The sequence below is a fragment of the Sorex fumeus genome, unplaced genomic scaffold (genome assembly GCF_029834395.1).
Source record: "Sorex fumeus unplaced genomic scaffold, SorFum_2.1 ptg000002l, whole genome shotgun sequence".
Lineage (NCBI taxonomy): Eukaryota > Metazoa > Chordata > Mammalia > Eulipotyphla > Soricidae > Sorex > Sorex fumeus.
In genome coordinates this window covers 47669151-47696948 of record NW_026606059.1, presented here as the reverse complement: position 1 = coordinate 47696948, position 27798 = coordinate 47669151, and the positions used below count along the sequence as shown (strand labels likewise).

Genomic DNA, 27798 nt, shown 5'->3' with positions numbered 1-27798 from the left:
ACCTGGCAATGCTCAGGGGTTACTCCTGACTCTGCACTCAGGAATTACTCCTGGCAGTGCTCGGGGGACCATATGGGGTGCTGGGAGTCGAACCCGGGTTGACCACGTACAAGGCAAACGTCCTCCCTGTTGTACTATTACTCCAGCCCCAAGACTTTTATGTTTTACTCATTCTAATGAATAGTCTAAAAACAGTCATCAGTAACAAGGAAACAACACTTGTCCATTTATGTAAAATGACCGAAAAGTAATTCAGAAATAAAATTTCTTGTCACAGAATACCAACATATTTACATTTTAAATGTTCAAGCTGTCTCTAATTCTCAGAGTCAGCAAAAATGTCGTATTTCAAACATGATAGAGAAAAATTCTTATGAATGAAATCATTGGTAATTTTTTAAATGTTACTTAATAAAAACATCCTAACAGTACCCAGGGCCTTCAAGACCATGGTGGTGCTGGTCTGACGGTGGGGGATACAGTGCTGCTCAGATCCAGTGGTGCTGAGGACCAGCAAGAACACACCTAGCAGTGTTCATGGGACACCAGGATTATAGGCAGTTCTTGGGGCTCCAAGGAGTGTCAAGGACTTTGAGCTTTCAACACACGTAAAGTGTGCACTCCACTCCATTTGAGTTATCTACTGGGTCTCATTGATAATTTTAAATGAGTATATTGTCTAAACATAATTTCATCCATGATCTAACACATATATTATTATGGTTTTATCAGCTTTGAAAATACTGCTAGTATCGGCGCTGGAGAGATGGTACAGCAGGCAAGGAGCTTGCCTTGCATGAGGCTGGTTCAGATTTGACCCAAGGCTCCCCATATGGTACCCTGAGCCCACTGGGGGTGATCCCTGAGTGCAGAGTCAAGAGTAAGCACATAATACAGCCAGGAGTGGCTCAATCCCCACCCCCACCCCCTAATAAAGGAAAGAAAAACAGAAAACACTACAAACACACTGGAATAGATTTTTAAAATCTATTTTATCAACAACAGCCTACTGTATATTTTATCATCTTATCAGCTTTGAAAATATTACCTATACAATAGACTAGGTAAAAAGAAATTGCTCATTTTACCAAGCTACACACAAATTAGCAGTCTCTCTCATTGTATACCTTGACATAAAGACATAAAACCTTGAGCCTAAAAATGATTCTCTAATTGTAATTCCGTAGTTTAATACTACTTTAAATATTTTGAGGCAATTTCTCTTGGTACAAAGGTTAACTTTTAACATTCAAAGGGCTATCCTTACCTTTCCTTTAACCATTACCCGAACATAAGTTGGCTGCACATCAACATCAATTAACGAAGTATCCATATACCTTCAAAATAAAACATGTCATCTTATCATCTTAAAAACATCCTTTAAAGGACAAATGCAAATTCAAACTTGAGAGCCACTTTAAATGATGACAGTTTAAAATCTCCATGCTAAACAGGTCTTTAAAAATTAGTGCTAAATTAATCCCCAGACCCAAAGAAATTCAATATATCAGCAATTTCATATTTAGACCCACAAGTACACTTGGCATTGATTGCCCCTACCACCAAAATATCTAAGGACTGAAACATCAGAGGTTTGCAAAAAACTGCTTGCCATGTTCTTTCATGAATATTTATTTTAAGCCCCTAAGACTGACTTGAATAACCAGGAATGCTGAATCCACTAAGCGTGGGGTCTGCAACTACCAGCAACTGCTTTCTTAGCTACTCTCCATCCCCGACAGCTGTTCTGCAGCTGCCCTGCAAGCATCTCTTTTGGAAGACTAGGTTTACTTCACTCCTTGAAAGCACATCATGCAGAATAAGCAAAACCTTTCACCTATTGTAGTGCAAAGGCCCAAGTGGCATTTAAGTCTCTGGGCTAAACATGCATTTAAAAGTTCCAACCTGATTTATTAAAACAAGAAGCTTATCCAAATAATTGTGATCATGTTTTTACATATTTGTCAGGAATATTAAAAATGCAGAGATGATTTAAACATTAAGGCAGGTAAGATATAAAACTTGGGTTATGTGGGCTCAGGTTTCAATCACAGAGATTTGAGAGGTGATGAATCCCATTTCTGCTTTATTATCCTGGATCATGTTTCTTGATCTCTTTGTTTCCTCATGTGTAAAGTGAGGATATTAATAATGTTTAACCCCTAAAATTTGCCACAAAGGTACCTACAAAGGTCCTAATATATAATGTTAAACACTTTCACATTTTTTCATAAATTTAATAAGCTAAAAACGAAAAGTAGAGTCTAGGCTTCCTACAAAATCAAGTTTAGTATCCACCCATTTAATGGATTTCATATTCCTTCCCATGCTTAGTGTCTTCTACAGTACATCTGCCCCGGACTATAATATCTCTGCTTGAGCTATTTAACTCTGCCCAATGACAATATTCTCCCAGCCTTCACAAAGCATGTTACTTCTCATCCCTCAATTTTGTGCTGCTCATGTCAACAACTCTTCCCGTCATCTCTTTCCTTATCAGTAGCCACAACACTCTTCACAACATGGTTCTCCATGCCTAAATCTGTTTCTTTCTTGCTCAGCACTCTTCTCCCTTTGCAATTACTTCTAAGATTTCTGTCTCCCCAACTGGGTCAATAGCCCCAGGAAACCAGTGAAAATATTTAAAACATGCCAGTTACACCTCCCAGTGCCTGGAATGTAGTTGGCATTCTATAGCTATGTGCTGAATAAAAGCAGGAAGCATAAGGTTCTTCACTTTCATATATACCAATGAAGTGATGAGGAATTAGCACAGTGGTAGGGCGTTTGCCTTGCACGCAGCAAACATGGCCAACCCGAGTTCGATTCCTCCGCCCCTCTCTGAGAGCCCGGCAAGCTACCAAGAGTATCTTGCCTGCACAGCAGAGCCTGGCAAGCTACCCGTGATGTATGTATCCGATACGTCAAACACAGTAACAACAAAGTCTCCAATGGAGACGTTACTGGGCCCACTTTGAGCAAATCGATGAACAATTTAAACAGAATAATGGAAATGAAAGAATTTTACTATGTGACAGGAGAAACATAGGTATATCCCTGAAAACATGTATGTATGGGGTGATGATTGGACATGAGGCAGACAAGAGACTTAATAGGGACAAATGCTACATATTAATAAAACTCCAAGAATAGGGCCTAAAAATGAAGATCTTCAAAGCACTTAACAGAGCATATTTTTAAGTGGAAAACAACAGAAAGGGCAGCACGGGGCTGAAACAGAGGCAATGAAGTCAGCAAAAGCAGGCTGAGGTGGCTCTCTAGGGATGTCAGGAGCGGGAGAACTAATGCCTGGGAATTATTTAAACACTGCCCAGAACAGACATCCTTGAGTTCACAACCTTGGAACTGTTTTGTTATTTACTTTCTCTTTCACTTAAATTGTGATTTAAGTGCTTGTTTTGGCAGTATATGCACTAGATGTGATTTAAAACATCATAATAAATTGTCTTAATAAAAGAGCTTTTTTTTTCACTTAGCTACATGACACAACAAATTCCATCTCAAAATGTTCAGAACTCAAGAGAATGCAACTGAAAATGGAGACAAAACCACCATTATATAAACACATGATGAAAGGCCTTTACCTATAGACAGCCAGGTCCAGGATGATCTGGTGATGTTTTTCATCATCATTCAAAGAGAAGTCCAATCTAAAGGATAATTCATTTTTTTTTAGAAAAAAAAAAGGGTGGTATCTTGAGCAATAGAATAGATAATACCATCATGTAATCATGTTAATCAGATAATAGTTCTATAATGCTAGTAAGAAACTTATCTTGGTAACTGAACAATAAAAATGTCTATGTTAATTTCAAATTTTTAAAAAATCCAGTGTATTAAAATAATAGTCCTTTTCACATTGTTCAGATGTGAAAATGCTAAAATTATACACAAAAGTTTTGCTTTGGTGCATAGACAGAGACATCTGGTGGTTAAAGTTTTGTTTTACATTTTATTCAAGCATGCTAAAGCACTAAACTATATTTATGTAGAACTAAATGCTGTATTTGCTTCCCCTTAGCCAATACTCTTTTTCCTTAAATTTGAAACATTGCTGTATTTGTTCCTTTTCCTCGCTATCTTCTTTGTGATCTTTCTCTACTCTCTTTATTTTTCTCTTTCCATAGATCTGTAAATGCTGATGGCCCTGCTCATACTGTACCACTTCCATTATACAGAATGAAGAGACAGAGCAGCTCAGAAAGACTGATACCTTCAGGAGAAGCTAATAAGTTTGGAGAGTAAGTCCTAAGTCATTCAACTATATCCCAAGATGAAGTACCATTTCCATACTGTCTACATACTATTCCGAATTAATTGGTTGATTTTTGAGCACTTCAATTATAGTACTATAATGTAAAATGTATAACACACTGATATTAAAGTACATAAGATAAGGTGCTTGGAAAAAATGTTAAATTAGCTGTAGATTTGGCTGTCAGGAATCTTCTAAACGGAGTTTCTTCAGTTGTTCAAATGACCCATGTGTTCTTGAACTCAATTCAGGAGCAATTTTATATGTTGTACTCTCTGCCTTGATTACTCCTTCCCCACTTTTCCAGCTAGGCATTTTCAACTCTCGCATCACATAGAACTTAAAAGTATTACAGAAGTGTTTGCTGTGGCATTGACTGTAATTCATTCCTCACAATTTTCTCTTTATTCATATACACAATAATAAAAACCTAACTTTAACCAGGCACATGTACACAGAACGGAGAAAATATCTAACCTTTTTTTCTGATAGACAAGGTCCTGTGATTAAGTTTTGTGAAATAGTGTGTTACATGGTGATTTTTTTCAGAAAAATTCCTTAAGGAAAGGGCATGGAGAGATATTACAGGGGTTAAGACACTTGTGTTGCAAGCAGCTATCCCCAGCACTCCATTTGATCTCCTTAACACCACCAAAAGTGATCCCTGAGCACAGCCAGCAGTAAGCCCTGAGAGCTGCTGGGTGTTGAGAGAGAGAAAGAAAGAAAGAGAAAAGAGTGAGAGAAAGTAAGAGAGTGAGAAAGAAAAAGAGAGGAAGAGAAGGAGAGAGAGAAAGAGAGAGAGAAGAGAAAGAGGAGACAGAGAAAGAGAAAAAGAGAGAAGGGAGAAAGGAAGAGACAATGGTAGAGAGAAATGGAGGAAGGAAGGGAGGAAGGAAAGAAGGAAGGAAGGAAGGAAGGAAGGAAGGAAGGAAGGAAGGAAGGAAGGAAGGAAGGAAAAAAGGAAGGAAGGAAGGAAGGAAGGAAGGAAGGAAGGGAGGGAGGGAGGGAGGGAGGGAGGGAGGGAGGGAGGGAGGGAAAAGAGAGGACAGAAGAAACAAAGGAAGGAGGGAAGAAAAGGAAGGAAAAATGAAGAAATAAAGGAAGAAATGCTTGTGCATTTTTCTCCTACCTTCTCCTTTATTCTGCTGAGAAGAGACTATATTATAGGAGACAAAGAGATGAATTATAGAGATCATTTAACACGCTATTTCAATTGTCCAGGGAAACGTTAACTGACTCAATGTGGCAATGATGGAATGAATAAGAGATATGAGCAGGGAGATGTGTGCTGAAAGTAGACAAAGGACCAAATGTGATAACCTCGTAGTATCTGTATTGCATGCCATAATGCCCAAAAGTAGAGAGAGAGGATAAAAAGGAAAGTTGCCTGCCATAAAGGCAGGGGGTGGATGGGGTGGAGGTTGTGGGAGGGATACTGGGGACATTGATGGTGGGAAATGTACACTGGTGGAGGGATAAATGTTTGATCATTGTATGACTGAAATTCAATCATTAAAGTTTGTAACTATATCTCATGATGATTCGATTTAAAAAAACTAAATATAATAGTTGGCTTTTAAGAAAAAAAAAGAAATATAACCTGGTAATATAGAAGAAGGAGTTGTAGGATTCACTGAAAATATATGAATCAAGAATGAAGCCAGGGTTTTTAATCTTATAAAATGAGTGGATGCTTATTGCTAAGTACTGAGAGATAATTGTGTTTTCAATGAAAACCACACTGATGATAGAAATTAGAATTTGTTTTAGTCACTGAATTTGACATGTTTTATATTTCCATTGTGGTATATATAGCTAAATAAATATACTAATCTTGAATCAGAGAAGTAGTATGTATCTCATTGTGATTGTATGTATATGATAGTATGTAGCTCATTGTGATCACTTTGAAAATAACACAAAGATTAGATGAGATAAAGATTAGGTAAGAAAACTTAAAGATCAGGTGAGATCACTGAAGAGTGAATGTGAAAAGAGAAGACAACCTAGAAGTTTTCTCCAGAATATTTAGGAGATAAGGCAAAAACAAATGAGCCAATCATAAGACAAGCAGAACAGGTAGGGAGTTTGAAGAATTAGAGAAGCAAAAGAAAAAAAGTGCTTTAAGGAGGAATATAAGGACTCATTTGACCAAATCTACTAGGATAAGAAGATAGGGAGAGGGGCTGGAGCGATAGCATAGCGGGTAGGGTGTTTGCCTTACACACAGCCGACCCGGGTTCGATTCCCAGCATCCCATATGGTCCCCCGAGCACCGCCAGGAGTAATGCCTGAGTCCATGAGCCAGGAGTAACCCCTGTGCATAGCTGGGTGTGACCCAAAAAAGCCAAAAAAAAAAAAGAAGATAGGGAGAGATATTTGAAATAATGTTACTGAATATTGAAATGTGGTGAGCTTAGAATCCAGAAAATATGTGACTTAAAGAGTTCCAGGATAGGAGTAGATAAATAGGGCTATAACCGTAATGAAAATTGGGGGAAAAGATATGTCTTGGTTTTATTTCCTTTTAAGTTGAAAGATGATAATGCATGTGTATGGGAGTGACAAAGACCCATTAAAATATCAAATTTTCCAAAACTGGCTATGCCTTACAAAGACAAAGGCACTGACTAACTAACTTTGTGGTTTCAGGCAACCACTAGGTCTTGGAATGCTTTCCTGGTGAGCAGAATAGAAACCAGGCATCATTCATGTTATCTTCATGGTAGTCACAAGTAGGCAGTATATATATATTTTTTCTACAGGTTCTAACTTTGTACCTTTATCATGGAATGGCATAGCAAATTAAATAGTGAAACTACTGAGAATTTGAGTAGCAGCCAGGATTTACTTCATAGTTTATTGGGGTTGTATTTTGTTTATCAATGGCCTTTTTGATCTGCTTCTAAGTTTAAAAAATTAAGACTGCCAGTTAGAGTAGATAGATATTACTCTACTGGGTTACTGCCAGTCTGAATATTTTTTTTCTCATTAACCGCATTGAAGTAATGAGATCAATTACTTTCCTTAATATTAGAACGCTTTGTACATGTGTGGCAGAGGCATAAGAGATATATCAGTATTCTCAGCTAGTTTAATCATGGTTGTCTAAAAACTAAGAAACAAAAAAAATTGCATTGGCAATTATATAATCAGATAACTATGTAATTATCAATATTATGAGATTATGCATGGTCCAGAATTTCAGAGAATACATAAATAGGTAAGATTTCCATATGTCAAAGTCATTTTCTATATGCTAAGAAAATTTAATTAAGATTACATATGTGAAAATGGCATAGATGTTTGGCTTTTAGATATGTGCAAAATGACATTCTAAAGCTCATCATACTTAGAGTGGTCAGATATATTCTCTGCAGAGCAAAACTACAACTGAAACGATTGAAATGACCAACACCACAAGTTTTGCTTCATCCAGTTTCTATTTCGCCTCACATACTTAGGTTCATTTACATTCAGGACTTTTCCATCTTCAGTGATCAAGGTCCTGGGTTGTTTCACTTTCTTCTTTTCACTTATGATGGAAGGTAGGCAAAAATAAGCGACCATATGGAGAGGGAAAAGTAAAAAGAGATAATAGTAAAGGAATTGATATTTTGTGAGACATTGAGAAAAATTAGACAGATATTTGTGAACATGTGAATAATTCACTGTTATGAAACCCATTCATTTAAATCTATGTTGGGAATTTACCATCAAGTCAGATTTCTGTAATGATATTATTACTGTAATAATTACTATAATAATAATAATATTATTTCTGTAATAATTTCTGTTGCCTATACCCTTAAAGCAAAAATGTAACCATGACAATTTGCAAGATAATTTGAAAGGGGCAAAAACCTTCTTTTCATCAACAACTTATGAATGTTTAAATGAGTATATTTTATGCATCACTTACCCAAATAACTGTCAATTCTCCATTTGAGTATACAGCTTCTGCTTTAGTTAAAAATTACAATTTGTAAATGCCAAGTAGAATCTTTTTCATAGAAATAAAAATGCATGTTCATAGGACTTATGTAAAAAGATGTCTATTACATCATTATCTATAGTGGCAAAATCTCGGAGTGTCATGAATGTCCACTAATAGAGGAATGATTGGATCAACTGTGCTCTACTCATATGATGAAATATTTTAGATATTAAAGGTGGTGGGGAATGTGCACTGGTGGAGGGATGGGTGTTTGATCATTGTGTGATTGTACCCCAAACATGAAAGTTTGTAACTATATCTACAGTGATTCAATAAAAAAAAGTTCACTCTTTACCTACTGATCTAAAAAGTGATAGATAAGTGTTGATCATGTTTTTAAAGTTAATTAATATACAAAATAAATAAGTTTATTATTGTCTTTAAATACAAGAACCAAGTCCTGCAATTTATATGACTATTGAGAACTAGTGCTGTTAACCAAAGTTTAGTATACTCATTACCACTAAGGGGCAGGGATACAAAGAAAAGAAATGCAAAAAAAAGACTCATGGATAACACATAAAATATGGAATATCAGTTTAACATGTTTAAAATATTAATGAAAATATATTAAACTGAAAAAGTACATATAACCTCTAAAAGGTCATATTGACAAATTTGTCTCAGTGGTAGAACTGTACACAATTTGTCTTAGATTTCTATTAGCAGTTATAGAAATATCGTTTCTAAATGTATCTTTATCTAAAAAAGCATTCATCTTTTCATGCATTGTAAATTAATCTCCTATTAGTCATATTATTTGGTTTCCATGACGGATGGTATTATCTTTATTTGAAGACAATTAAGGATCACATACAAGAGGCAAATATCTCAGGGACCCATTGGATTGGGTAGACTACAGCACACTAAACAGATGACTTGGACTTTCATCTACTTCAGCCATCTATTTTTAGATTGTCAGAGAGAATGAAAATCCCCCTGATTTCAGACCCAATATATTATATACAATATATACAACATTTATCACGGTCTTCCCGTTGTTCATCGATTTGCTCGAGCGGGCCCAGTAACGTCTCCATCATGAGACTTGTTGTTACAGTGTTTGACGTATAGAATACGTCACGGGTAGCTTGCCAGGCTCCACCGTGCGGGCGAGATACTCTCGGTAGCTTGCCGGGCTCTCTGAGAGGGGCGGAGGAATAAGAAACAATATAACTATATACATATATACATATAATTTTATTATATGTGTATATAGGCCAGAAATGTGCATTACATAAATATGTAGAATTTCCATTTCAAAGGGTTCTTGAGTCCATTAAGTACTTTTATTCATCTTATTTTTCTTGCACAGCAGAAGGGCATTTGCCTTGCTCACAGCCCGCACGGAGAGCCCGGCAAGCTACTAAGAGTATCTCGCTCGCACGGCAAAGCCTGGCAAGCTACCCGTGATGTATTCAATATGCCAAACACAGTAACAACAAGTCTCAAAATGGAGACGTTACTGGGCCCACTCGAGCAAATTGATGAACAACAGGAGGACAGTGTGGACAGACATTTCTTAACATTACAGTGGTTCAGGTGAAGCAGATATGATAATCCCTCTTCAATAGATGAGGAACAGATAAGAAGTAACAAGGTATTTACTAACTGCACACAGAGTACGTAACAGTAGGGACATAAATCCATATTTCCAAACATCTCTGACCAAACAAATGACCATATTTTATATATTATATATTACATAATTGTATATTATAAATTATATATAAACTCTTTATATAAAATACTTGTATGTGAAAAACATATTGTCAGTTTGTTCCCCTTATCTACCCAATAAACAAAGAAAATTTCAGAAAAATAGATATCTCTAAAAGCTTTGCTACTTTTTTATTTTTTTGTTCTGAGTTGAAAATTGTAGGAAGATATATGTTTTACTTATGCCATTGCCATGCAGAATATTATATTTTAGAGCTAAATGATCACATTCTCCAGATGATGAATTGTAAATGTTCCCATAAGTGATATTTCTCACATATTCAACTTAAACAATGGCATGAAATGAAATGAGACTACCTTTGAAAATGTTATTCTGAAAATAATAACTTTTAGAATCCTAGTATCTAACAATTGTGATACTATTTTTAAAAAATTCAAAGGTGAAGCATTTCCCCTCTAATCAAATGTCCAAGAGAGTTGTATACAGAAATAAAATGCCAAATGAAACTCACCTCTAATTATGATGCTCTCATTTAAATTTTTCAAATAAAACAACATAGAAGCTCATCCTACTACAAAGTAGCCTTTTTCATTGTATTATACTATCAATTATATAGAACTCAAATGACAATTATTTTATGAAATTATGTTGTTAAAAAATACATACAGGCCCTCCCCTGCCAGTAGTCACCCCCAAAGCGCCGATCTAACTTCTCAAACCCGGTGGATCCCAGTGGCCAGTGACACCCACCCCCAAGTCTGAACCCTGACCCCTCACCTGAAGGGAAGCTCTGTCTCCCAGCATCTTGCCCAGGAACTGCCCTCCCCTGCCAGCTGTCGCACCCAATATGCGAATCTAACTTCTCAAAACAGGTGTGTGGACCCTCAGGTTGTCCGTGAATCCCCTTCTCATGGCATAGTTTTTTTTTTGCTTTTTTTATATTTTTTAATTTTATTGAATCACCGTGAGATAGTCACAAGCTTTCATTTTTGGGTTAAAATCACACAATGATCAAACACCCATCCCTCCACCAGTGCACATTCCCCACCATCAATATCCCCAGTATACGCCCCCCCACCTTTCCTACCCCCAATGCACACTTTTAACCACAAAACCACATGGATACAATAGCATTGGTGTGAAGAAGTTACTTCATCTATACCTAACATTTGAGGTAGTAGTTAACCCAGGCCTCACAGTTCTTTGCCTATCCATAACCCACGGTAATACACAAAGGCAGCCCAATGGCAGGGTCCAAAACATACATTAACACACAGGAAAAAAACTACAAAATGCAAAGGACACATTGGTAAAACAATGCAGAAACTCACCAGGCTTAGAGAGTGAAGTCATTAACACAGATGAATCAAACAGCAATAATGAACTATACAACCTTCCAGATAAGGAATTTAGAATGGAGCTGTTAAGGATGGATGCATAAGGAGCTCAAACAAGCAATGGAATGCACTGCTGATAAAATATGAGAGGATATAAAAGTGGAGGTGAGGAAAATGCAAACAAATATACAAACAGAAAAGACAGACCCTAAAAACTTGGTAGGTGAAATGAAAAACTCAGTGGAAGGCCTTAGCAGCTGAGTAACAGTTACTGAGGACAGAATCGATGAGCTCCAAGATGAGGTGCAGAGAACCTTCAGATAACAGGAGAAAACGGAGAAGAATTTCAAAATAAACCAACAGATATCAAGAGAAAACAGGGATGAAGCCAAGCGGAATAACATAAGAATCAATGGAGTCCCAGAGAGAGAGAAAGAAAACCCTGATGAAATAGCAACTGTCAAAGACATCATTGCTGAGACGTTCCTAGAGCTGGAGAACACTGGCATACAGATTCAGGAGGCCCCAAGGGTTCCAGTTAAAAACAATCCAAATAAAAATACTCCAAGATACATCCTTATCAGAATGACTAAAACCATAGATACAGATAAAATTCTGAAAGCAGCAAGATCTAAGAAGGGAACTTCTTACAAAGGAGCATCCTTAAGATTTTTAGCAGACTTATCTGATGAAACTCTCCATGCCCAGGGGCTGGAGTGATAGCACAGTGGGTAGGGCATTTGCCCTGCATGCGGCCAACTTGGGTTCGATTCCTAGCATCCCATATGGTCCCCTGAGCACCACCAGGAGTAATTCCTGAGTGCAGAGCCAGGAGTAACCCCTGTGCATTTCCAGGTGTGACCCAAAAAGAAAAAAAAAGAAAGAAAGAAACTCTCCATGCCCAAAGACAGTAGGGGGTATAGTGAAAAAAAAAAACTCAATGAAATGAATGCCTCACCAAGGATACTTTACCCAGCTAGACTCTCATTCATAGTTGAAAGAACACACAGCTTCACAGACAAACAACTCAGGAACTTCATAGACTCAAAACCGTGGCTACAGGAAAAATTAAATGGGCTACTTTAAGACAAGACAAGCCCCACACAGGACCAAACCCCTTAACAATAATCTCTCTCAATGTCAATGGGCTAAATGCACCAATTAAAAGACAGTGACTGGATGGATCTGAAAATTGAACCCAATAATCTGTTGCATGCAAGAAATGCATAGGAACAGTCAGAGCAAACGCAGACTCAAAGTAAAATGATGGAAAACAATTCTAGAAGCAAATAACTCCCTCAAAAAAGCTGGGGTGGCCAGATTAGTATCAAACCATAGACTTCAGGCTGAAGAAGGTTACAAGAGAAAGTGAAGGTCATTTCTTAATGATCAAATAATCTGTACATCAGGAAGTATTCAACTCCTAAATTTATATGCACCTAATGAGGGACCAGCAAAATACTTAAAACAACTGCTCATAGACTTGAAGAAAGACATTGATTAGCAACACAATAATAGTTGAAGATTTCAACACTGCTTTATCACCTCTCAATATATCAACCAGATTCAAATTCAGCAAGGACACACATTATCAGAGGGAAGAAATGAAAGAGAGGGACTTCATATAGATAGATAGATAGATAGATAGATAGATAGATACATACATACATACATACATACATATATACATACATACATAACATTTCATCCTCCAAAAGCTGAATACACATTTTTCTCAAGTGCACATAGGATATTCGATAGACCACATGCTGGGCCACAAAACATACCTCCATAAAATTAAGAGGATCGAAATTCTATCAACAATCTTTTCAGACCATGATGCACTGAAAATAGAAGTGAATTACACCTATAAACAGAAATTTAAATCAAACACCTGGATATTAAACATCTCACTGCTGAATAATGAGTGACTTACAAAGAAAATCAAAGAGAAAATCAAAAGATTCCTGGAAACAAATGAGAATGAAGACATGAGTTACCACAACTTATGAGACATGGCAAAAGCAGTGTTAATAGGAAAGTTTATAGATCTTCAAGCATTCCTCAGGAAGGAAGAGCAATCCACTGAAGTAACTTAACCTCACAGCTTAAGATCTTGGAAAATGATCAACAAATGGAACCCAAACCAGGCATGAGGAAAGAAATAACAAAACCTAAAGCAGAAATTAACTACATGGAAAGCCAAAAAAATAATCTGAAAGATCAATGAAACCAAGAGCTGGTTCTTTGAGAAAACAGAAAAGATTGACACACCACTAGCAAGACTCAGAGAGAAAAAGAAAGAGAGACCCCTAATAGACAGAATCACAATTTAAAAGGGGGACATCACAACAAAATCCACAGAAATTCAAAGGATAATCAGAGATTTCTTTGAAAAGCTTTATGCCAACGAACCAAGAGAACCTCAAAAAAAAATGGATAAACTCCTGGACTCCTATAATCCCCCAAAGCTGACCCAAGAAAACTTGGAATTTCTGAACAGACCTATCAAGGAAATTGAAACAGTAATCAAAATCTCCAGAAAAAACAAAAGCCCCGGCCCAGATGAATTCTCTAGTGAATTCTTCCAAACCTTTAAAGCTCCCAGTCCTGTTCAAGCTTTTCCAGGAAACTGAAGAAACAGAAACATTTCCAAACAGTTTCTATGAGGCAAATATCACCCTCATACTAAATGCATAGAGACATCACTAAAAAGGAAATTATGAACCCATATCCTTAATGAACCCAGACACAAAGATCCTCAACAAAATCCTAGCAAACAAAATATAAAAAATCATCAAAAAGATCATGCACCATGATCAAATAGAATTCATCCTGGCATTCAAGGATGATATTATATTGGTAAGTCAATCAACATATTCATCATATCAATAAAAGAAAAGATAAAAACCATATGGTCATATCAATAGATGCAGAGAAGGCATTTGATGAAACCCAGCCTCCATTTATGATAAAAAAAAAATCTTTAACAAAATGGGAATTGAAGGAACTTTCCTCAGTATAGTAAAAGCATCTACCACAAGTCCACAGTGAGCATTATTCTCAATGAGGAAAAATTAAGAGCCTTCCCTCTGAGGTCAGGGATAAGACAAGGTGGTCCACTCTCACTACTTCTATTCAATATAAAAGGGAAGTACTTACCATAGCAGTTAGGCAAGAAAAAGATATCAAGGACATTCAGATATAAAAGGAAGAAGTCATGCTATCACTATTTGCAGATGACATGATACTATACTTAGAAATTCCTAAAGACTCTACAGAAAAACTCCTAGAAACAATAGGCTTATATAGTAAAGTGGCAGGTTACAAAATCAATATCCAAAAGTCCATGTCTTTCATATATACAAATAATGAAAGATGAAAAAGAGATATTAAAAAATTCCATTCACAATAGTGACTCAGAAAATCAAGTACCTTGGAATCAGCTTAACTAAAGAGGTGAAGATCCTATAAAAAGAAAACTACGAAACACTAGTTCAAGAAATAAAAGAGGACATAGGAAATGAACACACATCCCCTGCTTATGGATTGGGAGGATTATGTGAAAATGGCAATACTTCCCAAAGCATTATACAGATTCAATGCAGTCTCCATAAAGACACACATGACACTTTTCAAAGAAATTTCAGGACAAAACACTCCTGAAATTCATAAGGAACAATAAACACCCCGAATACCTAAAGCAATCCTTGGGAAAAAGAAGATGGGTGACATCACCTTCCCCAACTTCAAACTGTAATAAAAAAGAAGTAACAATTAAAACTGCATGGCACTGTACTAGAAACAGACCCACAGAACAATACAACAGAGTTGAATACTCTGTCACAGACTCTCAAATATATGATCACTTAATCTTTGATAAAGGAGCAAGAAATGTGAAGTGGAACAAAGAAAGCCTCTTCAACAAGCAGTGCTGAGAAAACTGGACAGCTACCTGCAAAACACAAAGAACTCAGATCTCTGTCTAATGTCAGTCACAAAAGTCAGTTCACAGTGAATTAAAGACCTCAATATCAGACCTGAATCCATAAGGTACATGGAGAAAAATGTAGGCATAATCCTCCATGACATTGAAGCTAAGGCCATTTTTAAGGATGAAAAAGAGATACTAAAAAATTTTCACCACTTTCACCACTGCCCAAGCAAGTGAAAACATATATAAACAAATGGGACTACATTAAACTAAGAAGCTTCTGCACCTCAAAAGAATCAGTGACCAAAGTAGAGAGAGGCCACTGATTGGCAAAAAAAAAACAAACCTCCGACCCCATCAAAAAATGAGGAAAATAAATGAACAGAAACTTCCTAGAAAAAGAAATACAAATGCCTAAAAGGCACGTAAAAAATGCTCTATATCACTAATCAGGGAAACACGAATCAAAACAACAATGACATATCATATATCTTACACCACAGAGACTGGCACACATCAAAAAGAACAAGAACAACCAGTGCTTGTACGAATTCGGTAAGAAAGGGACTCTCATTCATTGTTGGTGGGAATGCTAACTAGTCCAGCCTTTTTGGAAAATAACATGGACATTCCTAAAAAAACTAGAAATTGAACTTCCATATGACCCAGCAATATTACTTCTACGAATATATCCTGGGATGCAAAAAGGTACAAAACAAATGACATCTGCACTTGTATGTTTATTGCAGCACTATTCATAATAGCCAGAATCTGGATACATCCTGAGTGCCCAAGAACAGACCACTGGTTAAAAAAGACTCGGGTATATCTACACAATGAATACCATGAAGCTGCTAGAAAAGATGAAGTCATAAAATTTTCTTATAAGTGGATGGACATGGTGACTATCATGCTAAGTGAAATGAGTCAGAAAGAGAGGGATAGACATAAAATGACTTCATTCATTTGTGGAATAAAAAATAACTGTTATTTTGAGACTCATATTAGACTAATAATATATTAGGCAGAGTCTCCTGCCTCCATGCCTGGCTGTCCTCACTGGGGCCCCTTGGAGGAGGGTGGGTTGAGTTTCCCTCCCCACCCCAGCCAGACCCCCCGCAGCTGAAGACCTCCAGTTCCAGCCACAGCCATGCTTAAGACCACTCTCCACATGTTTGAAGGAGTCTCACACATGAAAAAACCAGCAGAGGAATCCAGGTGTGCGGGATCCGGGGTGTAGATCTCCAAACCTTCTCGGATTGGGACTGGGGCCTCCTCCACCACCCAGATCCCCCATCTTCCAGTATGTAGGCATTACACCCACCAACTTTCCCTGACACCATGTAATCCCATCAATGGCCAAGACCCAGAGACTATAAAATCCTGCTCCTGGAAGCAGGCGGCCGCATTTGCGGCCGTGCGACAACTTATTATCTAGTTCTTACTCTGGAGAACATGGCAGGCTACCAAATGTATCCTTCCCACATGGCAGAGTCTGGCAAACTCCCCGTGGCATAGTCAATATGCCAAAAAGCAGTAACAATGATGGGTCTCATTCTCCTGACCCTGAAAGAGCCTCTAATGTGGCACCTTTTAAAATCTCAGGGATAGAACAAAGGAGATGTTACTGGGGCCTGCTTGAGGCAATTGATGAACAACCGGATGACAGTGATACAGTGATTAGACTAATACCAGAGACAGTAGAGACAAGGGCCAAGAGGATCACTCAGTGGTTTGGAAACTGGCCTCATGTGCTGTGGGAAAAGGCGGTTGGTATGGAAAAGGGATCACTAAGTAAATGATGGTTGGAGGGATCACTTGGGAGATGCATTCTGAAAGAAGACTGAAGACCAAACATGATGGTCTCTCAGTATCTGTACTGCAAACCATGATGTCCATTAGTATAGAGAGATTAAAAGAAAAGTGCCGGATCTGCGTGGGACGGGCACGGAGGACCAGCTCTGGGCAACAAAGCTGAAAGGCTCCAATTCCAAACAGGTACAGCCCGCCCCCAAGGGCCTGGGACCCACTCTGGGCATGCGCAGCTAGATCCAGCCCCTAGAAAGCCGGTTTTCAACCCCTGATCTGCGCGGGACGGGCACGGAGGCCCAGCTCTGGGCAACAAAGCTGAACGGCTCCAATTCCAAACAGGTACAGCAAGCCCTCAAGGGCCTGGGACCCACTCTGGGCATGCGCAGCTAGATCCAGCCCCTAGAAAGCCGGTTTTCAACCCCTGATCTGCGCGGGACGGGCATGGAAGCCCAGCTCTGGGCAACAAAGCTGAACGGCTCCAATTCCAAACAGGTACAGCCCGCCCCCAAGGGCCTGGGACCCTCTCTGGGCATGCGCAGCTAGATCCAGCCCCTAGAAAGCCGGTTTTCAACCCCTGATCTGCGCGGGACAGGCACAGAGGCCCAGCTCTGGGCAACAAAGCTGAACGGCTCCAATTTCAAACAGGAGACATTCCCAACTCCTTGCCCAGTGCCAGTGACTCTTTCAAGAGCCGCGGCCGCTAATGCTGCCGCGAAATATTTTCCCACTACGTATGCCATAGGAACCATAAGCTACCTTCTTAGATGGAAACTTCTCTATTTTAGCTCAGCCACTAGAAACACAGTAGCCAATAACTCATAAGCCTATCTTAACTCACACTGCATATCAAGCAGAATAGTAACAGTGAACGTGACAGACTAAACCACACCTCTCACAATGGTAAAGCAACGCAAAAGCCCACCAAACTTTCATATTGAAGAGTCTAGCCCAGATGACACCAACAGTACTGTAGTGTTAGACAACCTCTCTGACAAGGAATCCAGAAGGGAGCTACTTAGGATGCTTAGGGAATTAAAAGAAACAATGGAAAGCAATGCCAATAGAAGACAAGAGGATCTGAAGGCAGAAATGAGGAAAATGCAATAAGAAATGTCAGACCTGAAAAATCTTGTAAGCGAATTGAAAAGCTCAGTGGAAGGCCTCAGCAGCAGAGTAAGAGCTGCTGAGAACAGAATCAGTGAGCTCGAAGATGAAGTTCAGAGACTCTCCAGAAAAGAGCAGAAAATGGAAAAGAGACTCACAATTCGGGAACAGATGGCAAGAGTAGATCGTGATGAAGCCAAGAGGGGTAACATAAGAATTATTGGAGTCCCAGAGGTACAGGAAGAAAACCTTGATGAAGAAGGAACTGCCAAAGACATCATTGCTACAACGTTTCCAGAGCTGAAGAAAACGTGTGACCACATTCAGGAGGCCCGAAGGGTACCAGCTAGAAGAAATACGAATAAAAATACCCCAAGACACATTCTGATCAAAATGACCAAAACCTTAGACAGAGACAAAATTCTGAAAGCAGCAAGATCGAAGAAAGAAATCTCTTACAAAGGAGCATCCTTAAAATTCACAGCTGATTTTTCTGATGAAACCCTCAGGGCCCGAAAACAGTGGTGGGACATAGTGAAAAAACTCAATGAAATAAATGCCTCCCCAAAAATACTTTTCCCAGCAAGACTCTCATTCATAATAGAAGGAACAACACACAGTTTCACAGACAAACAACAGCTCAGGAACTTCTTAGACTCAAAACCATGGTTACAAGAACAACTAAATGGGCTACTTTAAGGCAAAAAGGCCCCTCAAATACACCAAATTTTAACAGAACAATGGGACAAAATCCCATAACAATAATCTCTCTCAATGTCAATGGGCTAAACGCACCAATTACAAGACATAGAGAGGCAGGATGGATTAGAAAATTGAACCCAACATTCTGCTGCCTGCAAGAAACGCATCTCAATAGTCAAAGCAAACACAGACTCAGAGTCAAAGGCTGGAAAACAATCCTACAGGCAAACAGCTCCCATAAAAAAGCTGGGGTAGCCATCCTTATATCAGACCATATCAATTTCAGAGTGAGGAAGTTCATAAGAGACAGTGAAGGCCATTTCTTATTGAACAAAGGATCTGTACAAGAGGAAGAACTTACACTAATAAATGTATATGCACCTAATGAGAGACCAGCAAAGTACTTAAAACAACTACTCATAGATTTGGAAAAAGACATCAATAGCAACACAATACTAGTGGGAGACTTCAACATTGCTTTGTCACCTCTTGATAGATCAACCAGACTCAAGCTTAGCAAGGACATACTTCATTTGAGGGAAACAATGGAAGAAAGGGACTTAGTAGATATATACAGGACACTTCATCCACAAAAAGCTGAATACACATTCTTCTCAAGCGTACATGGAACATTCTCCAAGATAGACCACATGCTGAGCCACAAAACATGCCTTCATAAAATTAAGAAGATAGAGATTGTATCAACAATCTTCTCAGACCATAATGCGCTGAAATTAGAAATAAATCACACACAAAAACAGAAAACTAAATCAAACACCTGGAAATTAAACAGTGCAATATTGAACAACGAGTGGATTAGACAGGAAATCAAAGAGGAAATCAAAAGATTCCTAGAAACGAATGAAAATGAGAACACAATTTACCAAAACTTATGGGACACAGCAAAGGCTGTGTTAAGAGGAAAGTTTATAGCTCTACAAGCATTCCTCAGGAAGGAGGAGCGAGCACACATAAGTAACCTAACCTCACAGCTTAAGAGCTTGGAGAAGGACCAAAAAAAGGAGCACAACCCGAACAGGAGAAAGGAAATAATAAAACTCAGAGCAGAGATTAACGAGATGGAAACCCAAAAAACAATCCGAAGGATCAATGAAACCAAAAGCTGGTTCTTTGAGAAAATTAACAAGATCGATAAGCCTCTAGCAAAACTCACAAAGAAAGGGAGAGAGAAAACCCTAATAAACCGAATCAGAAATGAAAAGGGGGTCATTACAACAGAAACCACAGAAATTCAGAGGATCCTCAGGGAGTACTTTGAGAAGCTTTATGCCACGGAACATCAAAACCTCGAGGAAATGGATAAATTCCTAGACTCCTACAGACTCCCAAGGCTGAACCAAGAAGACCTGGAATACCTGAACAGACCTATCACCATCAAGGAAATTGAAATGGTAATAAAAAGTCTCCCCAAGCACAAAAGTCCTGGCCCGGATGGATTCACTAGTGAATTCTTCCAAATCTTTAAAGAGGACATACTCCCAATGCTCTTTAAGCTTTTCCACGAAATTGAAATATCAAAAACACTTCCAAACAGTTTCTACGAAGCAAATATCACACTGATACCAAAAGCAGACAGAGATACCACAAAGAAAGAGAATTACAGGCCGATATCCCTGATGAACACAGATGCAAAGATCCTCAACAAACTACTAGCAAATAGAATCCAACTACTCATCGAAAAGATCATACACCATGACCAAGTAGGATTCATCCCAGGGATGCAAGGATGGTTTAACATTCGAAAATCAATCAACATAATCCATCATATCAACAAAAGAAACGATAAAAAGCATATGATTATATCAATAGATGCAGAGAAATCATTTGACAAGATCCAGCACCCCTTTCTGATGAAAACCCTAGCCAAAATGGGTATAGAGGGGGCCTTCTCAACATAATTAAAGCCATCTACCACAAGCCTACAGCAAGCATCATCCTCAATGGGGAAAAACTGAGAGACTTCCCTCTAAGATCAGGGACGAGACAGGGATGCCCACTCTCTCCACTGCTGTTCAATATAGTACTGGAAGTACTTGCAATAGCGATTAGGCAAGAAAAAGATATTAAGGGCATTCAGGTAGGAAAGGAAGAAATCAAGCTCTCACTATTCGCAGATGATATGATACTCTACTTAGAAAACCCAATAACCTCCACCAAAAAACTCCTAGAAACAATAGACTCGTATAGTAAAGTTGCAGGTTATAAAATCAATACCCAAAAGTCCATGGCTTTCCTATACGCAAACAGTGAGAGAGAAGAAAGCAACATGAAAAAAACAATCCTGTTCACAATTGTGCCCCAGAAAATCAAGTACCTAGGAATCAACTTAACTAAGGAAGTAAAGGACCTGTACAAAGAAAACTACAAGACGCTACTTCAGGAAATAAAAGAGGACATGAGGAAATGGAAAGATATCCCCTGCTCATGGGTCGGGAGACTTAACATTGTCAAAATGGCAATACTACCGAAAGCATTGTATAAATTCAATGCAATCCCTATAAGGATACCCATGACATTCTTCAAAGAAATGGAGCAAACACTCCTGAAATTTATATGGAACAATAAGCCCCCACGAATAGCTAAAGCAACTCTTGGGAAAAAAGAAAATGGGAGGAATCAACCTCCCTAACTTCAAGCTCTACTACAAAGCAGTAATATTTAAAATAGCATGGTGCTGGAACAAAGGCAGAACTGCAGACCAATGGAACAGGGTTGAATACACTGACATCTCCCCTCAATCATATGATCATCTAATCTTTGATAAAGGTGCAAGTAATGTGAAGTGGAGTAAGGAAAGCCTCTTTAATAAATTGTGTTGGCATCACTGGACGGCTACATGCAAAAAAATAGGCTCAGAACTCTGCCTAATACCATGTACAAAAGTAAGATCAAAATGGATTAAAGACCTCAACATCAGACCAGAAACCATAAGGTACATTGAAGATAAAGTTGGCAAAACCCTCCATGACATTGAAGCTAATGGTATCTTCAAAGATGCCATGCCACTGGCCGAGCAAGTGAAAACAGAGATAGATAAATAGGACTATCTTAAACTAAGAAGCTTCTGCACCTCCAAAGAAACAGTGACCAAAATACAAAGACAGTCCACAGAATGGGAAAGGATATTCACCGAATACACATCTGACAAGGGGTTGATATCCAGGATATACAAAATACTGGTTAAACTCCACAAGAAGAAAACATCCAACCCCATCCAAAAATGGGGCAATGAAATGAACAGAAACTTTCTCAAAGAAGAAATCCGAATGGCAAAAAAGCACATGAGAAAATGCTCTACATCATTAATCATCAGGGAGATGCAGATCAAAACCACAATGAGATACCATCTCACACCTCAGAGACTGGCCCACATTCAAAAGAACAAAAGCAACCGATGCTGGCGTGGATGTGGCGAGAAAGGGACACTCCTTCACTGTTGGTGGGAATGCCAATTGGTTCAGCCCTTCTGGAAAACAGTATGGACGATTCTCAAAAAATTAGAAATTGAGCTCCCATTTGACCCAGCAATACCACTCCTGGGAATATATCCCAGAGAGGCAAAAATGTATAGTCGAAGTGACATCTGCACTTGTTTGTTCATTGCAGCACTCTTTACAATAGCCAGAAACTGGAAGAAACCTGAATGCCCAAGAACAGATGACTGGTTAAAGAAACTTTGGTACATCTACACAATGGAGTAGTATGTAGCTCTTAGAAAAGATGAATTCATGAACTTTACATACAAGTGGTACAATATGGAAAGTATCATGCTAAGCGAAATGAGTCAGAAAGTGAGGGATAGACATAGAAAGATTGCATTCATCTGGGGGATATAAAGTAACAAAGTACGAGATTAATACCCAAGCATAGCTGAGATCAGCACCAGGAGGATTACTCCATAACTTAGACGCCAGCCGGGTATCCTAGAGGAAAGGGCAGCTCAGATAGAGAAGGGAGCACCAAATAAAGGATGTTTGGAGGATCCTCCCAGGAGGGGAGATGCATGTCGAAAGTAGACTATGGAGTGAACATGTTTGCCACTCAATGCCTCTTTTGCAGACCACAACACCCAAAAGGAGAGAGAGAACACAGGGGATTGCCCTGCCACAGAGACAGGGGGGGATGGGGGTATGGGGGTGGGGGGATATTATCCATGGTGGTGGAAAATGGGCACTGGTGGAGGGATGGGTATCTGATCATTGTATAATCGTAACCCAAGCACAAAAAATTGTAAATCTACAACTGTAAAATAAATAAATAAAAAGAAATAAAAAAGAAAAGTGCCATCCACAGAGGGAGGGGGTGGGATGGGGTGAGGGTGGTAGGAGGGATACTGGGGAGACTAGTGGTAGAAAATGTGCACTGGTGGAGGGATGGGCATTCAGTCATTTTATGACTGAAACTCAACCATGAAAGCTTTTTATCTCATGCTGATTCAATAAGAAAGTTAATTTTTTTTATATTTTTTTAAATTTTTATTAGTGAGACACCATGAGGTACAGTTGTAGACTTACAAATTTTTGTGCTTGGGTTTCAATTATACAATGATCAATTACCCATCCTTCCACCAGTGCCCATTTCCCACCACCACGGATCCCAGTATCCCTCCCACCTCCCATCCCCCCCATCCCACCCTGCCTCTGTGACAGGGCATTCCCTTTTGTTCTCTCTCTCCTTTTGGATGGATGTTGTGGTTTGCAAAAGAGGCATTGAGTGGCAATCATGTTTGGTCTGTAGTCTACTTTCAGCATGCTTCTCCCATCCTGGGAGGATCCTCCCAACATCCTTTATTTGGTGCTCCCTTCTCTACCTGAGCTCCCTTTTCCCCTAACATGTGTGGCTGGCCTCCAAGCCATGGAGAAAACCTCCTGGTACGAATCTAGGCCACTCTTGGGTGTTAGTCTCCTAGAAAGTTAAAACTTTTTAAAAATTTTAAAAGACACAAATAAAACCTACATAAAATACTGTAATTCATGCTATTATAAAGAAGGTAATAAATGTTAGCAAATACAATTCAATGAACTTAGAAAAAGGCAAAGTCGGGGCTGGAGCGATAGTGCAGCGGGTAGGGCGTTTGCCTTGCACATGGCCGATCTAGGTTCAATCCCCGGCATCCCACATGGTCCCCCAAGCACCGCTAGGAGTGATTCCTGAGTGCAGAGCCAGGAATGACCTCTGAGCATCGCTGGGTGTGACTCAAAAAGCAAAAAAAAAAAAAAAGGCAAAGTCTACTTACTATGGCTAGCAAATATTTCACTACTTTACTTTCAATGACAGGAAAATATAGATTACCTTGATGATTCTTGTTCATTTCGTGTTTTTTCTATTTGCCTAAGAGTTTCCAACCTCGATTCAGGGGTAAACAGACAGGGCTTATTCCAAAATTCCAAGTCATCTTCAATGTCATCTGATTTCTTCATGTTGCATGCCCCTTCTTGTCTATCTGGTATCTGAAGGTGGTCATGACCCCCTACAGAAGACGGGCTTAAGAAAAGAACACAGAGAACATAAGACCAGTAATGAATATTTTAGGTGCATCCTTAAACTTCACAAAGTTTTCTTACCTATAAACGGCAAAAGTATGTCTGAAAGAAGGCCTACCTGAACCTAATTGGAAGATGTAATTTCATTGGGGTAAACTCTCAATATCTAACCCCAAGAATAAATGCTAAATACACATTCCAGAGTCCACAGACCTAGCTGATATGGTTATCAGTCATCTAAGGAGCTTTATTAAAATTTTATGTCCCTTGAATGCTACTTGTGAGTCTTTTCATAGATCGGAGAAAGGAACAGGAATTTACCTCACAATACTGTGCAGGAGGTTCTGATGACTGAACCAGTCTGGGGCTTACCAGTAACAGGGCCTAACCAACCATAACCCCTCTGAATATGAACCTCTCATTCCATTTCAAGTACTGTTCCCAAGGGATATTTCTGACAGGAAAGTTTGATTATATTTTTTCCATCTCCAAATTTCTCTGCTACAATGACCAAGATCTTCCATCTATAACCTTGGCCTACTCCAGTTTTCATAGTTCTGGTTTTATAGCTTTATATAGCAACAGAGATCTATTCTCATTTTTATTCATAATTTATAGACCGTCAGAGAATTAATTTATATCTCTGTTTCTGTTACTACTGAGATGAGAAGACACAAAGGGCTCATTTGTTGACCTACAAATAAGATATTTAAGAGATAGGCACAAAGTAATAGACATAAAATACAAGCGATATAAACCACACAAAAAAGAATAACATTCTACTTAAGATACCTAACCTACTGTAAAATCCAAGTACATAGTTTAATTTTAAAATAACTCAAGTTACACAAAATGAATATTTTCCCTGCAGCATTGTTGTTCTTTATAGTACCAAAAATGCAATTAAGGGATTCTATTTTTTTCTATATTATCCTAGCTAATCATCACTGAAATGATTGGCTTCATTCTCATCTAAGAGTTTATTTTTTCTAAAAAGTGACTCACTGCATTACTTTTACCAATCACCATCTTAAAAAGTATAATAAAAATAAATGTAATTATGCTTTAAAATGTATAGGATACCTAAACAGCATGCATCTTCAAATGCAAAATGTATATAAATGTAGGTAGCTGATTGGGAAAAAAATTGAGCTTTTTAGCATATAAACAAATTATTTTTCTCTTTAAATATGCTCTTCAAATATGCTCTCAGAATTAACTTCCCACTCATGAAGAGACACAGCCTTTTAATCACATACAAGAACATTTTCATCCCAGCTCAATGCTCAGGTTTTGAAATGTCTACAGTTAAATATTACATCAGACTTACATCCAAATGGAAATCCTCTCCCCCACTCTAAGCTCTCCCTCCACTCCCAGATCATGCTTAGCTTGTGCTTATGAATATGGACTTGCTGCTCATCTATTCCATACCTCTGAATCACATCTCACTGGGTTTCATCATTTCCCCCAGTTTTGAAATTTGGGCCTAGAAGAATGGATGAAGGAGACAAAACACTCTTGTAAGACTACCGCTGTTACAGTTCGGCTATTGGTACCTTCTCTGAGGCTGATGTCTAGCTACTGGGATTCTCATGTGAGCACATTTATGGGTTCTTGAAAACATGAAAGCTTTCCCTATTGGTTGTTCCCTATGATAGTGATCACATACTAACTACCTGTATGGTCATTTGTGACAACTGCTCAGCTTCTGACATCGGAAATTTCATTGATACCCCTCTAAGTCATTGTGCTTCTATTTCAATGTCATTCCTCTAGAATGTCTAGGTGTCTGTTCATAGATGTTTTTATTCAGGTTAAATAGAGTAGTAGGGGTAAAGGATGGAGGGAGTAATGGGGCTTGTGGTCAGGAAGAAAGAATTTCTTGCAAATTCAGGTTTCCTGCAAGAAACCTGACTATGCTTCTTCTGAAGAGCATGAACCTAATCAATTTAAGTAAGTAAGTAAGTAAAGTAAAGGCCCTCCTCCCGTTGATCATCGATTTGCTCGAGCGGGCCTAGTAACGTCTCCATTGGAGACTTTGTTGTTACTGTGTCTGGCATAATTTGTATAAACTTTTATCAACCAAACATTCCCAACACATTTCATTGCTTTGCAGCAAAACATCAGAGAAATAGAATTAAAGGGTCTGGGGATGTGGCTCAATGAATGTGTCACCCAAGCTTGATCTCTTGCACCTAAATATAAAAGAAAGACAAAAAACAAATGAAAAACATTCCTGAGGCATTGTAGCAAAAATCTAAAAATCTACATTCATAGATCTATCGATAGATAAAATATAAGTAAAGACAAATGCAATAATGTATTTCAAAATATAATTGAAAAATCAAGTTTATTCTAGAAATTCAAGGATGGTTTTATATTGAAAAATCTATTAATCTTATTCAGCACATTAACAAGTAAAACAAGACTATCCCAACATAAAAATCTGGTACTTGTAATGGCAAAAGCTTTTTATGAAGTTTGTATAAAAGGAAACTTACTTGGCCAGACTGATAGTACAGTGGGTAGGTGTTTGCTTTGCATGTGTCTGACCCAGGTTTGATCTCTAGCTTCCCTTGAGCACACCAGGAGTAATTCTTGAGTGCAGAGCTACAAGTGACCCTTAGAGAAAGGGTAAAAAGGGGGAAATTTCCTTAACTAAAACACCACTGCTAAAGTGATACTTAATGATGAAGAGTTAGAACTATTCCTTCTAGAATCAGGAACAAGATAGAGCAAACCATCCTTATTACTGCTATTCTACTTCAGCCTGAAAGTTCGAGGCAGGCACCACAAAGAAAAATGCAAAGTAGATGAAAAACGATTTTAAGAATTCTTTTAAAGAGGTGAGTTTCAGGCCAAAGTGATAGTACAAAGAACAGGGTGCTTGCCACGCACTTGACTCACCAAGGGTTGATTCCTGACACCACATATGGTTCCCCAAGCCTATTGAGAGTGATCCCTGAGTGCAAAGACAAGAATAAGCCTCGAGCACCACCAGGTGTGGCCAAAAAAATGGGCTGGTAGGGGGGAAAGACAATTACTTAAAACTATATATTTTTTAAAGTAGCAAACATAAGATAACCTACAGATTTACCTTCTTTTTTAAAAGTTCAGAAAAACTGCTTTAAAAATATAGTATACAGAAATCAGTTGCATTTTTATGCATCAACAGAAGCAATTATAATTCTATTTAAAAACCTCATTCTACAAGATACATAGAAATGTAACAAAAATAATGTAAGAAATTTACAGAGAATATTATAAAATCTTATCAAAGAACTCAAAAGTTAGAAATAAATAGAGCTATTCCAAAATTCAACAAGGAAAGAATCAAAGTCATGAAGACTCCAACTTTTCCCCTAATTAATATAAAATAAATATAATTTCAATGTTTGGAGTGATAGCACAGCAGGTAGGGCATTTGCCTTGCATGAGCCCAACCCGA

The 27798-nt window shown here is 38.4% G+C and overlaps 1 protein-coding gene across 1 annotated transcript in view; it reads right to left on the bottom strand.

The window, feature by feature from the left end:
• Positions 1-27798, bottom strand: part of DNAAF11 (dynein axonemal assembly factor 11) — a 108739-nt gene that overhangs the window by 41498 nt on the left and 39443 nt on the right. The window contains exons 6-11 of the mRNA XM_056110368.1: positions 25674-25692; positions 25367-25376; positions 24157-24348; positions 7737-7811; positions 3606-3671; positions 1268-1337 (exon numbers count right to left, since the gene is read on the bottom strand). Of these exons, the coding sequence (XP_055966343.1) occupies positions 1268-1337; positions 3606-3671; positions 7737-7811; positions 24157-24348; positions 25367-25376; positions 25674-25692 (432 nt within the window). The remainder of the gene's footprint in view (positions 1-1267; positions 1338-3605; positions 3672-7736; positions 7812-24156; positions 24349-25366; positions 25377-25673; positions 25693-27798) is intronic.